General features: G+C 41.8%; 2 protein-coding genes across 2 annotated transcripts; both read left to right on the top strand.

Moving 5' to 3' along the window:
- Nucleotides 1–1642: 1642 nt before the first annotated feature.
- LOC121578608 (protein-glutamine gamma-glutamyltransferase 2) lies at nt 1643–12519 on the top strand (the record flags this gene model as incomplete). The annotated part of the gene is made up of 10 exons (XM_041892971.2): nt 1643–1761; nt 2703–2954; nt 4208–4326; nt 4781–4909; nt 8127–8304; nt 8587–8722; nt 8809–8918; nt 9098–9340; nt 9770–10069; nt 12467–12519. Coding segments are annotated over exons 1-10 (1545 nt in total), but the record flags the coding sequence as incomplete, so codon positions are not given.
- Nucleotides 12520–12523: 4 nt separating this feature from the next.
- Nucleotides 12524–15786, top strand: LOC123492077 (protein-glutamine gamma-glutamyltransferase E-like). Its single transcript, XM_045224023.1, has 3 exons — nt 12524–12629; nt 13039–13172; nt 15418–15786. The coding sequence occupies exons 2-3, from the start codon at nt 13069–13071 to the stop codon at nt 15590–15592; spliced, it is 279 nt and encodes a 92-aa protein (XP_045079958.1). The 5' UTR covers nt 12524–12629; nt 13039–13068; the 3' UTR covers nt 15593–15786.
- Nucleotides 15787–16095: the final 309 nt, after the last annotated feature.

The raw sequence follows: 16095 nt of genomic DNA, 5'->3' as shown, positions 1-16095 counted from the left end.
TAGTGGAGTTTGGAGTGTGACTGTTTGAGGTTGTGGACAGGTGTCTTTTATACTGATAACAAGTTCAAACAGGTGCCATTAATACAGGTAACGAGTGGAGGACAGAGGAGCCTCTTAAAGAAGAAGTTACAGGTCTGTGAGAGCCAGAAATCTTGCTTGTTTGTAGGTGACCAAATACTTATTTTCCACCATAATTTGCAAATAAATTCATAAAAAATCCTACAATGTGATTTTCTGGATTTTTTTCTCATTTTGTCTGTCATAGTTGACGTGTACCTATGATGAAAATTACAGGCCTCTCTCATCTTTTTAAGTGGGAGAACTTGCACAATTGGTGGCTGACTAAATACTTTTTTTCCCCACTGTACCTTCCAATCTTGGGTGAGAACCTCCTTCCCTCAGCCAGGGCATTGAAAATGGGTCGTGAATGGGTATTCCAGCATGACAATGACCCAAAACACACGGCCAAGGCAACAAAGGAGTGGCTCAAGAAGAAGCACATTAAGGTCCTGGAGTGGCCTAGCCAGTCTCCAGACCTTAATTCCATAGAAAATCTGTGGAGGGAGCTGAAGGTTCGAGTTGCCAAACGTCAGCCTCGAAACCTTAATGACTTGGAGAAGATCTGCAAAGAGGAGTGGGACAAAATCCCTCCTGAGATGTGTGCAAACCTGGTGGCGAACTACAAGAAACATCTGACCTCTGTGATTGCCAACAAGGGTTTTGCCACCAAGTACTAATTAATGTTTTGACAGAAAAACACATTGAACAATGTAATAAAACTCAAACCATAAAGAGAGTTCTACCTATAGCGGTTCAATCTCAATACTACACATAAACACACATTTCTGGTTTAATTTAGATGCTGATGTGGTGATGACTATGTAATGACACATTTTCCTGTGAATTAAGAAAAGGTGTGTACATCTCTGTGTGACGTTTGAGACATTCTTATGACATGGGTAGGGCTCCTTTTAAAAGGCCTGGCATCCTTTCATTACTTACAGAACTACAACAAGCAACTCGATCCACTTACCAACACAACCACGTGAGAGACAGCTTTAATGGATTTTGGTAAGTCAACTGAAACTTCTCGTTGCAAGATTTTTGATCAAATTCAGATGATGAAAAATGTAGATATTGCCTTGTCAAGGTACCCTATGTCATGTTTAGTGACAGAGGGTCATATAGTACAGTGAATGGGTAATTGGGTGACTTGACTTGTAGAATGTAACATTTGCTTACAAAGAAAGATAATTATTGTTGGTGTATGTTCATCTGTTAAATTAATATTATTGATATTCTAATTCCTAAGTCTGTGGTCTTTGGCCTGTTTCTCTCTGCATATTCTTTCTGCATTATGCATGGTGATAGGCTACAAGTGTTTTCTCTATCCAGTGGTCTCAACTAGCCCAACTGACAGTCTGTTTCTGCTATGTTGCTGTCAGGCAAAAGTGACAAAACATAAGGCTAGACAACAGCAAACGTAGAAACAGACTGACGCCTCACACTAATAAAATAATAATAATCATTGTATTATCAGGACAAAATAGAAAATCAGGATTTATTTCTTTATTTCTTTATTTCTTGAAGACATTGGTAAGGTAGAGCTCCACTGTGAGAAGAACAACACAGCCCACAACACCAATGACATCTCAGTGAACAGACTGATAGTCAGGAGAGGTCAGTCCTTCCTGGTCACCTTTGACCTCCATGGCCCCTTCAGGCCCACAACAGACATGCTGGAGCTGATGGTGGAGACAGGTGAGCTATCTAGAATAGAAAATATAATCACTTTATTTATCTCTGCTATTTATTAGAGCTGTTTGTATTAGAGGTTTCCCGGACTCAGATTATGCTAGTCCTGGACTAAAACACACTAGGATTAATCTAGGCTAGGGCAGGGAAACCGGCCCTATGTGGATCCCCTTTGACAAGACAGACACGTGCAGTAATAATTACATTAAAACAAATCCTTGTATGCGTTTTAAATAGCTGAATTGGGGTCAATTCAATCTAATCTAAAGACTAAATTGCACCACTTACAGGACTTGAGATACCTCCACTTGTACTGTAAATGTAATGTTGACATCAAAGTTACTCTGACAGAAAATATAAACTCTTATTGGACAAATACACTGAGTGTACAAAACATTAGGAACACCTGCTCTTTCCATGACATAGACTGACCTGACCAGGTGAATCCAGGTGAAAGCTATGATCCCTTATTGAATCCACTTCAATAAGGGAGGAAACAGGTTAAAGAAGGATTTTTAAGCCTTGAGACAGCTGAGACATGGATTGTGTATGTGTGCCATTCAGAGGGTGAATGGGCAAGACAATAGATTTAAGTACCCAGGCGCACTGGTTTGAGTGTGTCAAGAACTGCAATGCTCCTGGGTTTTTCATGCTCAACAGTTTCCCGTGTGTATCACCCAAAGGACATTCAAAGGACATTCAGCCAACTTGACAAGCATTGGGGTTAACATGGACCAGCATCCGTGAGGAACACTTTCGACACCATGTAGATTACTTGCCCCGACGAATTGAGTCTTTTTCTGAAGGCGAAAGGGGACAACTCAATATTAGGAAGGTGTTCCTAATGTTTTGTACACTGTGTATACTACCTCACTGTTTCTGAACGTTTTCTTCCATTTCGTTCCTACTGAACACAACCCAAAACTCATCCTCCCTTCTCCATCCAGGGCCCCAGCCATCTGAGGCGTTGGGGACCAGGTCAGTGTTCGGGATACCTGAGGGCCGTGGGAAGGGTTCCTCGTGGAAGGTTGAGGTTCACCCGGGCTCAGTGCTCCTGGAGGGCTCAATCACTCTGGACATCACCAGCCCAGCAGATGCCCCAGTGGGAGAGTACAGCCTGTCTGTAAAGACCAGCGCCAACGCCACAGTGGGCAGAAGCCTGGGCAAGCTCCTTCTGCTGTTTAACCCTTGGTGCCAAGGTAAACACAATTCAATTCAAAACAACTTTATTACATCTTACATCTGTACACTTCCTGTGAACGAGATTTGAGAGTACGGTAAAGCAGATTTAATACATTATAATGGAGTATAACGAATTCATAAAAATGTTAACTAGAACTGTGATAAATTAACTATTTTAATCACACAAAGGAGAACAAATGCGGTGAATGCATCAATACAGCCATGGTAACTATTTGATACAGTATCTGGAGGGTGTGAAATGCTGCATTCCTGAATGTTCTTATCAGTTTAAAAGCTGGAAATGGCTAACTTTACAGAGATTGTTGTAACCCATGTCTCTGTATGGGTTGGGAAGACCCCTCATAATTGTTTTGGAACATAATAGCCCATATACACAGATACAAACAATGGGCCACAACACAGCTTGGTAACATCCTGGTAGCACAGCCTGGTAGCACAGCTTGGTAGCATCCTGGTAACAGCCTAGTAACAGCCTGGTAACACAGCCTGGTAAGATCCTGGTAACAGCCTAGTAACAGCCTGGTAACACAGCCTGGTAAGATCCTGGTACCATCCTGGTAACACAGCCGGGTAACATCCTGGTAACACAGCCCGATAACACAGCTTGGTAACATCCTGGTAACACAGCCTAGTAACACAGCCTGGTTACAGCCTAGTAACAGCCTGGTAACACAGCCTGGTAACATCCTGGTACCATCCTGTTAACACAGCCTGGTAACATCCTGGTAACACAGCCTAGTAACACAGCCTGGTTACAGCCTAGTAACAGCCTGGTAACACAGCCTGGTAACATCCTGGTACCATCCTGTTAACACAGCCTGGTAACATCCTGGTAACATCTTGGTAACACAGCCTGGTAACATCCTGGTAACATCTTGGTAACACAGCCTAGTAACACAGCCTGGTAAGATCCTGGTAACAGCCTAATAACATCCTGGTAACATCCTGGTACCATCCTGGTAACACAGCCTGGTAACATCCTGGTAATATCCTGGTAACACAGCCTGGTAACATCCTGGTAACACAGCCCGGTAACACAGCTTGGTAACATCCTGGTAACACTACATTCTAGCATGGGAGACAGTGGTCATAACACAGTAACAGCATGATAACATGTTAAAGTTACCCCTTCATTTCATTTTGTATAATAATGTATTTTTTATTTATCCTTTATTTAACCAGCCAAGTCAGTTGAACAAATTCTTATAATTCATGTTTTGAAACTGCTGTATTTTGTGGCGGGCTGTAGAGGACTGGGTGCATCTACCTGAAGAGGAGGAGAGGCAGGAGTATGTGATGAGAGAACAAGGCCTGGTGTACAGAGGTTCTGAAAAATACATCAGCTCCCTGGCGTGGGACTTCGGACAGGTACACAGAACAAACAATACAGTATTGTACAGTTGAAAAGTGCTGCTTATAACATATAGGGCTGGTTTCCTGGATACAGATTAAGCCTATTCCTCGACTAAAAAGCAAACTCAATGGAGAATCTCCACCAATAATTATTTTGACTCTAGATAAATCCAGGACTAATCTGTTGCCCGGGAAACCGCCCCCAAGTGTTACACAACGATATATCAGTCGAAGTGATTGGCTAGAGTCCTGTGTGGCTCCGTTGGTAAAGCATGGCGCTTGCAACGCCAGGGTTGTGGGTTTCGATTACCGCGGGAGACCAATACGAACATTTATCCATTCAATACTGTAAATCGCTCTGGATAAGAGCGTCTGCTAAATTACTAAAATGTATGTAAGTATAGACAAGACATTTTAGAAATTGTTGTAGGCTACCTAGCTAACGTGCCCAAATGTATTGTTTCTCCAGTTTGAAGACGATATAGTGGACATTTGCCTGAAGCTGCTTGACGTGAACCCCAAGTGTCTGAGAGACCCCGCCAAGGACTTCTCTGCTCGTTGCAACCCCATCTATGTCAGTAGGGTGGTCAGTGCCATGGTAAGACTGGAGATCTGACCCCCACTAGTAACAGCGACAACATTATTGAACCCCACTAGTAACAGGAAACATGTTTCCATCCAATCTTGTTATGCGAGTAAAGTACATGTCAGATAAAACATTTCATGACAGTGCTGATGGAAAATGTTTTCGGTAAACTTTCCAAATGTTGACAAAACAAAATACACTAGACAAGGTGGGATCTTTTTGTGTCGGTAAAATGAAGTATGAGAGAAATGTTGGTGGAAATGCTTTTATGCGCAAATATTGATTTAATAACCATCATTTCGAAGTAAACATGGAGTCACGTAATGACATGTTGTGTGGTCCTCCCACTACGACTCATCGGGAAAGCATTTAGTTTATTAGGCTACAGATGAAGAAATGAATGATGAACTTCACAGGGTGCTGAATGTGCAAGGTGATAAGCTTGATATTTCTTTATAATAAATATCGAGGGCCTTATTCTGGTAACATGATCCTCGATGCTTGGCTGTCCTCGTTTGACAAATAAAAAATAATTTCATCATGTAGGCTAAAGTGCATTCGGAAAGTTCAGACCCCTGGACTTTTTCCACATTTTGTTACATTACAGCCTTATTCTAAAATTGATTAAATAGTTTTTCCCCTTATCAATCTACACACAATACCCCATAATGACAAAGCAAAAACACGTTTTTAGAAATTTGAGCAAATGTATATATAAAAAAAAAAACGGAAATATCACATTTACATAAATATTCAGACCCTTTACTCAGTACTTTGTTAAAGCACCTTTGGCAGCGATTACAGCCTGGAGTCTTCTTGCGTATGATGCTACAAGCTTGGCACACCTGTATTAGGCGAGTTTCTCCCATTCTTCTCTGCAGATCCTCTCAAGCTCTGTCAGATTGGATGGGGAGTGTCGCTCCTCAGCTATTTTCAGGTCTCTCCAGAGAACCTTTGCCCCAGTCTGAGGTCCTGAGCGCTCTGGAGCAGGTTTTCATCAAGGATCTTCTATGTACTTTGCTCCTTTCATCATTCCCTCGATCCTGACTAGTCTCCTAGTCCCTGCCGCTGAAAAACATTCCCACAGCATGATGCTGCCACCACCATGCCAGGTTTCCTCCAGACGTGACGCTTGGCATTCAGGCCAAAGAATTCAATCTTGGTTTCATCAGACCAGAGAATCTTGTTTCTCATGGTCTGAGAGTCATTTTGGTGCCTTTTTGCAAACTCCAAGCGGGCTGTCATGTGCCTTTTACTGAGGACGGGCTTCCGTCTGGCCACTCTACCATAAAGGCCTGATTGGTGGAGTGCTGCAGACATGGTTGTCCTTCTGGAAGGTTCTCACATCTCCACAGAGGAACTCTGGAGCTCTGTCAGAGTGACCATCAGGTTCTCGGTCACCTCCCTGACCAAGGCCCTTCTCCCCCGATTGCTAAGTTTGGCCGGGCGACCAGCTCTAGGAAGAGTCTTGGTGGTTCCAAACTACTTCCATTTAAGAATTATGGAGGCCACTGTGATCTTGGGGACCTTCAATGCTGCAGACATTTTTTGTTACCTTTCCCCAAATCTGTGCCTTGACACAATCCTGTCTTGGAGCTCTATGGACAATTCCTTCAACCTCATGGCTTGGTTTTTGCTCTGACATGCACTGTCAACTGTGGGACCTTATATAGACAGGTGTGTGCCTTTCCAAATCATGTCCAATCAATCGAATTTACCACAGGTGGACTCCCGTCAAGTTGTATAAACATCTCAAGGATCATCAATGGAAACAGGATGCATCTGAGCTCAATTTCAAGTCTCATAGCTAAGGGTCTGAATACTTATGTAAATAAGGTATTTCTGTTTTTTATTTGTAATACATTTGCAAAAAAAATCTAAAACCCTGTTTTCACTTCGTCATTATGGGGTATTGTGTGTAGATTGATTAAGATTTTTATTTATTTAATCCATTTTAGAATAAGGCTGTAACTTAACAAAATGTGGAAAAAGTAATTGGGTCTGAATACTTTCCGAATGCACCGTATACCCGCAATGTATCTGCGAGCTGTGCCAATACCAGAGTGGGAACATTCGCTACATAAAGAATTTAACCGCAAAAGGTATTTTTATGTCCACTATGTCATCACCCCACAGCCTTTTATCCGAAAAAAAAAAAAAAAAAAAAGTATATTTAATGGAAACACATCTCTGGTGGGAAAATGCACATATTGTTTTTATGCAGATTTTTGAATATTCGCATGAAAATCTGTCACCAATTGGATGGAAATTCTAGCTAGTGACAACATTATTGAACCCCACTAGTAACAGTGACAACGTTATTGAACCCCACTAGTAACAGTGACAACATTATTGAACCCCACTAGTAACAGTGACAACGTTATTGAACCCCACTAGTAACAGTGACAACATTATTGAACCCCACTAGTAACAGTGACAACATTATTGAACCCCACTAGTAACAGTGACAATGTTTTTGAACCCCACTAGTAACAGTGACAACATTATTGAACCCCACTAGTAACAGTGACAACATTATTGAACCCCACTAGTAACAGTGACAACATTATTGAACCCCACTAGTAACAGTGACAACATTATTGAACCCCACTAGTAACAGTGACAACATTATTGAACCCCACTAGTAACACTGACAACATTATTGAACCCCACTAGTAACACTGACAACATTATTGAACCCCACTAGTAACAGTGACAACGTTATTGAACCCCACTAGTAACAGTGACAACGTTATTGAACCCCACTAGTAACAGTGACAACATTATTGAACCCCACTAGTAACAGTGACAATATTATTGAACCCCACTAGTAACAGTGACAACATTATTGAACCCCACTAGTAACAGTGACAACATTATTGAACCCCACTAGTAACAGTGACATTCTTTAATCATCATAAGGTCATAGTACTGTATGAACAGCATAAGAAAATACATTGGTTCATTTCTGGAACGTCATCTAGCCCTGTTCACTATAAATGGGTCCAGTGCAACTAAGTAAGGTGTTGTTGCACATATAGGACTGGTTTCCCGGACCCAGATTAAACCTAGTCCTGGACTAAAAATAACTTTCCACACTGAGCTTTTTAGTCCAAGGCTCAATCTAGATCCACGAAACCAACTACATTTGAGATATTACAAAAACACATTCACTCAGCCAAATGACAGTTCTGAAATTTATAATTTTAACATTATTTTCCTTGCCCAGATCAACGCTAATGATGACAGAGGTGTCCTGTTGGGGCGGTGGGATGGTCAATACAATGGTGGCGTGTCCCCCACTCACTGGAACGGCAGTGTGGAGGTACTAAGGAGGTGGCTCAACAATGGAGGCAATCCAGTCAAGTATGGCCAGTGTTGGGTGTTCGCCGCTGTAATGTGCACAGGTAGCCTATCACTGTCCAATCGCGCTTAAATTCTTATTTTAGTCAATCAATCAATACAACAGTATTTAAATAGCGCTGACTGTACTGCAAGCGCTCAGACCCAGGGTTGTGATTGATTTTGAGAGGGATGGCAAGAATACCCACCATCTGTGTCCGATTCACCTCTGACCAGAGGAGAGAGGCTGGGTGTCAATGCCTTGGATGTCTTTATTTAGTTAACCACTATGCCTTCTGTGTGTTGTTTTTGTTAACCAGTATGCCTGAAATGTATTTCCATGTCAGTACTGAGGTGTTTGGGAATCCCATGTCGAGTGGTTACCAACTTCCAGTCAGCCCACGACACCGACAAAAACCTGACAATTGACGACTTCTTCTCCGACAATGGAGTCAGACCCAAACAGAGCCAAGACAGTGTATGGTAAATGCAACATCAGGTCATTGTGGCTACAGTATGAAGAGTGATGCCAATAGCATGATGTTTTAAAGACTGGTGTTTCTGCTCAGGAACTACCATGTGTGGGTGGAGGCCTGGATGAGACGGCCCGATCTCTCAGGAGACTCCTTATATGACGGCTGGCAGGCTGTGGACCCTACCCCTCAGGAGAAAAGCACTGGTATGGTCTAACTTCCATCTCATCTCACACTAACATACATAATAACACACTTCTGGAGTATGTATGTATTGTATGTTGTGTTATTGTGCAGATGGTGCTGAGTTTGTGTCCTGGGTCTGGGAGACATGAAGGGAACTCCCTGTTATACACTCATGTTGTTTTCCCTTTCTCTCCCCCAGGTGTTTACTGCTGCGGCCCTGCTCCAGTCAAGGCCATACTGCAGGGTCACATTGACCTCAAATACGATGTGCCCTTTGTCTTCGCCGAAGTCAACGCCGACCGTGTAACCTGGATGGTGTTCGCTGACGGCTCCAAGAAAAAGATCTTAACGGACACTGGGTCCGTAGGCCAGAACATCAGCACAAAGGCAGTGGGCAGCGACAAGAGAGTGGACATCACGGCCAACTATAAATATGCAGAGGGTTGGTATTGAATGAACTGAGAGAGTCTGACTATATCTACAAAGGTTGACTTGTCAGATGTTTTCTTTAAAAAACGTCCTGGAGGTTTAATGTCAAAAGTCAGCCACTAGCTTTTTAGGACCCGTTCTGTATGGAGTAACGCTAAGGCTGTCCAATCTCCACCCTTTTATACATTTTGGCTGTTGAACTGTTATCAATTGATTTCCGAAATAATGCAGCGTTACAAGGGTTATGCCTATCATAAGGGTAGAAGCGTATTTTATGTCTTTGAGAGCTAGGGTTGGTCTGGGAAATAGTTCTGTACTTTTTTAAGAGATGAGTTAGAAAGGGGCTGTGTCTACCTGTCGCAAGACATAATTCTCCTAGGTGAGTGAGGGCAACTGCTTGAGTCACCAGCTACTCATCCAAAATGTCACCCATTTAAAACAGGCACGAAAAAGGAGAGGACTGTGTACAATAACGCAGCGAACAGAGTCAACAATCTCGAAGACAAAGAGAATTCAAACGGGATCCTTGACCGCAAACCTTCTGATGTTTCCATGAAAATCGTTGAGCTGACCAAGCCGCTCAGCGGCAAAGACATCGACCTCAAGCTTGTACTGAACAGCGACGACCGTGAGACTCGGACACTAGTGATCCATGTCAACGTTCAGGCCATGAGATACACCGGCATTCCATCCTCCAAGATACAGACCGAATTGAAAGAACAGAAGCTCCGTCCCAACCAAGGTAGAGTGAAAATGTTTCAAACTCTTTCCATGAGTAGGCCTACAAGGCTGAACTAACAAAGGGAGGCATTTACATCACAGAACAAAGAGAACTGAAACACTTCTCAAAACCAAGAACACATTGCAGCTATTTACTTTCATAATTCTTTGTCAACATCCTTGGTTTGACGCATGCATCAATCTCAATGATTGATTATGTCACAAAGGTGGTGTATTTCAGGAGTGTATATAGATAGCATTTACAGTTGAAGTCGGAAGTTTGCATACACCTTAGCCAAATACATTTAAACTCAGTTTTTCACAATTCCTGACATTTAATCCTAGTAAAAATTCCCTGTCTTAGGTCAGTTAGGATCACCACTTTATTTCAAGAATGTGAAATGTCAGAATAATAGTAGAGAGAATTATTTATTTCAGCTTTTATTTCTTTCATCACATTCCAAGTGGGTCAGAAGTTTACATACACTCAATTAGTATTTGGTAGCATTGCCTTTAAATTGCTTAACTTGGGTCAAACATTTCGGGTAGTCTTCCACAAGCTTCCCACAATAAGTTGGGTGAATTTTGTCCCATTCCTGCTGACAGAGCTGGTGTAACTGAGTCAGGTTTGTAGGCCTCCTTGCTCGCACACGCTTTTTCAGTTCTGCCCACAAATGTTCTATAGGATTGAGGTCAGGGCTTTGTGATGGCCACTCCAATACCTTGACTTTGTTGTCCTTAAGCCATTTTGCCACAACTTTGGAAGTATGCTTGGGGTCATTGTCCATTTGGAAGACCCATTTGCGACCAAGCTTTAACTTCCTGACTGATGTATTGAGATATTGCTTCAATATATTCACATCATTTTCCTTCCTCATGATGCCATCTATTTTGTGAAGTGCACCAGTCCCTCCTGCAGCAAAGCACCCCCACAGCATGATGCTGCCACCCCCGTGCTTCACGGTTGGGATGGTGTTCTTCGGCTTGCAAGTGTCCCCCTTTTTCCTCCAAACATAACGATGGTCATTATGGCCAAACCGTTCTATTTTTGTTTAATCAGACCAGAGGACATTTCTCCAAAAAGTATGATCTTTGTCCCCATGTGCAGTTGCAAACCGTAGTCTGGCTTTTTTATGGCGGTTTTGGAGCAGTGGCTTCTTCCTTGCTGAGCGGCCTTTCAGGTTATGTCGATATAGGACTCGTTTTACTGTGGATATAGATACTTTTGTACCTGTTTCCTCCAGCATCTTCACAAGGTCCTTTGCTGTTGTTCTGGGATTGATTTGCACTTTTCGCACCAAAGTATGTTCATCTCTAGGAGACAGAACTCGTCTCCTTCCTGAGCGGTATGATGGCTGCGTGGTCCCATGGTGTTTATACTTGTGTACTATTGTTTGTAAAGATGAACGTGGTACCTTCAGGCGTTTGGAAATTGTTCCCAAGGATGAACCAGACTTTTGGAGGTCTACAATTGTTTTTCTGAGGTCTTGGCTGATTTCTTTTGATTTTCCCATGATGTCAAGCAAAGAGGCACTGAGTTTGAAGGTAGGCCTTGAAATACATCCACAGGTACACCTCCAATTGACTCAAATTATGTCAATTAGCCTATCAGAAGCTTCTAAAGCCATGACATCATTTTCTGGAATTTTCCAAGCTGTTTAAAGGCACAGTCAACTGAGTGTATGTAAACTTCTGACCCAATGGAATTGTGATACCGTGAATTATAAGTGAAATAATCTGTCTGTAAACAATTGTTGGAAAAATAACTTGTGTCATGCACAAAGTAGATGTCCTAACTGACTTGCTAAAACTATCGTTTGTTAACAAGAAATTTGTGGAGTGGTTGAAAAACGAGTTTTAATGACTTCAACCTAAGTGTATGTAAACTTCCGACTTCAACTGTAACTGGTAAATTTAACAAAGCTGTAAAGTATCATGTATAGCTGTGTAGCAAATCAACTGACACTAACTCTTATGGCTGTCAGGTTGCTAACGTTGTACTGAGGACACTACAGAATGTTAGGGTTGCTAACGTTGTACTGAGGACACTACAGAATGTTAGGGTTGCTAACGTTGTACTGAGGACACCACATAATGTTAGGGTTGCTAACGTTGTACTGAGGACACTACAGAATGTTAGGGTTGCTAACGTTGTACTGAGGACACTACAAAATGTTAGGGTTGCTAACGTTGTACTGAGGACACTACAGAATGTTAGGGTTGCTAACGTTGTACTGAGGACACCACAGAATGTTTGGGTTGCTAACGTTGTACTGAGGACACCACAGAATGTTAGGGTTGCTAACGTTGTACTGAGGACACCACAGAATGTTTGGGTTGCTAACGTTGTACTGAGGACACCACAGAATGTTAGCCTTTGTGATACATTGACAATCAAATGCATTGTCTGTGTTGGCAGATCTGATTATACCCATCCACATCCCCTTCTCTGTGTACGGTGAGAACATGCGGAGAGCAACAGCATCAAGGTTTCGGCTGTGGTCACAGACAAGGACAACAGTGATGCAGTGTACATCACAGAGAAAGACATTGTGCCAGAGAGCCCTTCACTCACCATCAAAGTGAGTACTGTATATTCCCCAAATTGTAATTTCGCGCATCTGTCAGATCCTTAAGCCACTCCAATAACCCACTTAGAACAGCTCAACTTTCTCTGAGTGACATTCATTGGGGTCATTATGGAACAAGCCCCAAGGCTCTTTACGTTACCATTTCAAATTTGTAGGTGGCAAATATACTAGTAGCGAGAATAGCAATTTGCAAGGAAAATAACGGTTGGCCTGTGAATAAAGGTGATGTGAAGATGAAAATCTAAAGTGTTGGACTGTCATCTGAACAATTGATCTATTCAATACAATGCCAATATCAGTAACACCCACTCAACTGGAGATGGGGTTTATTCAGTGTGATAGTTCTAATATAATATACTATCTAGCAGATGCTTTTATTCTGATGTTTCTTCTCTTTTAGGCCATTGGATCTGAATTGCAGTATAGTGACATGATGGCAGAGGTTGTGTTTGAGAACCCTCTATCCAAGGGTCTAAGAGACTGCTCCATAACAGTGACTGGCAGTGGCTTGCTGACAGAGACAATGGAAGCCAGGTAGGCCTATGTGACATTTCTCTGCCGTCTTTACGAGCAAGGTTTCGGTTTGTCATAAAACCTGAATCCATCCCACTGGGCAAAAACTGGTTGAATCAACGTTGTTTCCATGTAACTTCAACCAAAACAATCAATGTGATGACGTTGAATCAACATGGAAAACTGATTGGATTTGCAAAAAGTAAACTTTTTAACCTTTTTGTTGATTTCAAGTTGAATTCACGTTAGTTGACAACTCAACCAAATGTACACTACCGTTCAAAAGTTTAGGGTCACTTAGAAATGTTATTGTTTTCGAAAGAAAAGCAATTTTTTGTCCATGAAAATAACATCAAATTGATCAGAAATACAGTGTAGACATTGTTAATGTTGTAAATGGCTATTGTAGCTGGAAATGGCTGATTTTTAATGGAATATCTACATAGGCGTACAGAGGCCCATTATCAGCAACAATCAGTCCTGTGTTCCAATGGCATGTTGTGTTTGCTAATTCAAGTTTATCATTTTAAAAGGCTAATTGATCATTAGAAAACCCTTTTGCAATTATGTTAGCACAGCTGAAAACTGTTGTGCTGATTAAAGAAGCAATAAAACTGGCCTTCTTGAGACTAGTTGAGTATCTGGAGCATCAGCAATTGTGCGTTCGATTACAGGCTCAAAATGGCCAGAAACAAAGAACTTTCTTCTGAAACTCATCAGTCTATTCTTGTTCTGAGAAATGAAGGCTATTCCATGCGAGAAATTGCCAAGAAACTGAAGATCTTGTACAACGCTGTGTACTACTCCCTTCACAGAACAGCGCAAAGAAAAAGCCATATCTCAGACTGCCCATCTTAATCTTTTATTATTATTATCTGAGATATGGCTTTTCTTTGCAACTCTGCCTAGAAGGTCAGTATCCCGGAGTCGCCTCTTCACTGTTGACGTTGAGACTGGTGTTTTGCGGGTACTATTTAATGAAGCTGCCAGTTGAGGACCTGTGAGGCGCCTGTTTCTTAAACTAGACACTCTAATGTATTTGTCCTCTTGCTCAGTTGTGCACCGGTTTGCGCTGTTCTGTGAAGGGAGTAGTACACAGCGTTGTCACGAGATCTTCAGTTTCTTGGCAATTTCTCGCATCGAATAGCCTTCATTTCTCAGAACAAGAATAGACTGACGAGTTTCAGAAGAAAGTTCATTTTGAGCCTGTAATCGAACCCACAATTGCTGATGCTCCAGATACTCAACTAGTCTCAAGAAGGCCAGTTTTATTGCTTCTTTAATCAGCACAACAGTTTTCAGCTGTGCTAACATAATTGCAAAAGGGTTTTCTAATGATCAATTAGCCTTTTAAAATGATAAACTTGGATTAGCAAACACAACGTGCCATTGGAACACAGGACTGATGGTTGCTGATAATGGGCCTCTGTACGCCTATGTAGATATTCCATAAAAAATCTGCCGTTTTCAGCTACATGAGCCATTTACAACATTAACAATGTCTACACTGTATTTCGAATCAATTTTATGTTATTTTAATGGACAAAAAAAAAGCTTTTCTTTCTAAAACAAGGACATTTCTAAGTGACCCCAAACTTTTGAACGGTAGTGTAAATCAGAACTAGACGTTGAACTGACGTCTGTGCCCAGTGAGATGTGTCCAGACTTGAATCCTGGATGTGGATGGGGACCTATGTGGAACCAGTTTTTGCCCAGTGGGATGGATTCAGGTTTTATGACAAACCGAAACCTTGCTCGTAAAGATGGCAATTTAGCTCTTAATCTCGGAAACCCAGAACAAAAAATATTCCGGTAATTGTGTCATATGCTTGATTAGTTTCTGATGGAAGACTAGCGAAGTCACCACCCCCCTAAACAGAAACTCTCATACCCCCTTCTGAAAACGTTCTGCTTGAAATCCCCGTCCTAACTAATTTCTTGAAATCCCCGCCCACACTTTCAGTACCACCTTCACCCAATCCTGATATGTTCAGATATCTAGTGAGAAAACCAAAGCACCGGAACTATGGTTCCTTTTTAGTTGTGGCATCACAGTCTTTTGACAGATGATTCAATACAATTTATGTTACGTAGTCTGTCCACGAGAGATAATTTAGCTCTTGGCTAAACTAGAAAGGACATGCATTTATGGGCTGTTCATGTGGTTAAAGTTTTTCCATCTGAAATATTTTACACTACCTTGTGTGTTGAAGTTTAGAGATCTAAAGATGCTTTGAGGTATAATTTATTTCATGTGTCTCCTCAGAATTCCTTTCCTAAAACAAGGGCAACGGCTGCGTGTGAAGATGCCCTTTACTCCATACAGACCCGGTCCTAAGAAGCTAGTGGCCAACTTCAACTGTGACCAATTCAGGAACATTAAGGCAAGCTGCAATGTGGACATCCTACCTGTCACCAGTGCTGTCCACCCACTGCCGTAGACAGTAAAGCCCTCGTGAGAATAACTATAATAACTCAAATAAGTTCTGCAATTTATACCGTATTATCCTGTTATATCGTATATCAGCCTTTGTTAAAGTATGTGTCGCGACACTGACCTGTTAATGGTGGGTCACGATGTGTCAGAGTAAATGTATAATTATTTAATATATGTCGCGCGTCACTACTTCACAGGAGAGGGATTTGAACGTAAACTTTTTTTAAAATCTAAATGCGTTTTTTTTGGCAGAAATGCCTTAAGGACATGCAAACTTTCATGTGCCTTTATAATAAACTTGTATGCCATCTGTATTTACAAATACAATTGTTAAATTACGAGCCTAGTTGGTTTAGCCACGGAAAAAGACAGGAACCCCGCTAGCCATGATTGGCTGAGGTAATAGATGGGCTGGACATGCCGAGAGATGAGTTCGGATTGGTCTGCCATGTAGCACGCTTCTGTCTATAACATGAGTTGGTCAGTATGTGTAGGTCATTATTTCTA

The sequence above is a fragment of the Coregonus clupeaformis genome, chromosome 12 (assembly GCF_020615455.1).
Source record: "Coregonus clupeaformis isolate EN_2021a chromosome 12, ASM2061545v1, whole genome shotgun sequence".
Classification (NCBI taxonomy): Eukaryota; Metazoa; Chordata; class Actinopteri; order Salmoniformes; family Salmonidae; genus Coregonus; species Coregonus clupeaformis.
This window is presented reverse-complemented; position numbering and strand designations above follow the sequence as displayed.

Coding starts and splice junctions, on each gene's coding strand:
- LOC123492077 (XM_045224023.1), top strand. CDS start 13,069: ATGATGGCAGAGGTTGTGTTTGAGAACCCTCTATCCAAGGGTCTAAGA. Junction 13,173..15,417: donor ACAGAGACAATGGAAGCCAG/GTAGGCCTATGT, acceptor GTGTCTCCTCAG/AATTCCTTTCCTAAAACAAG.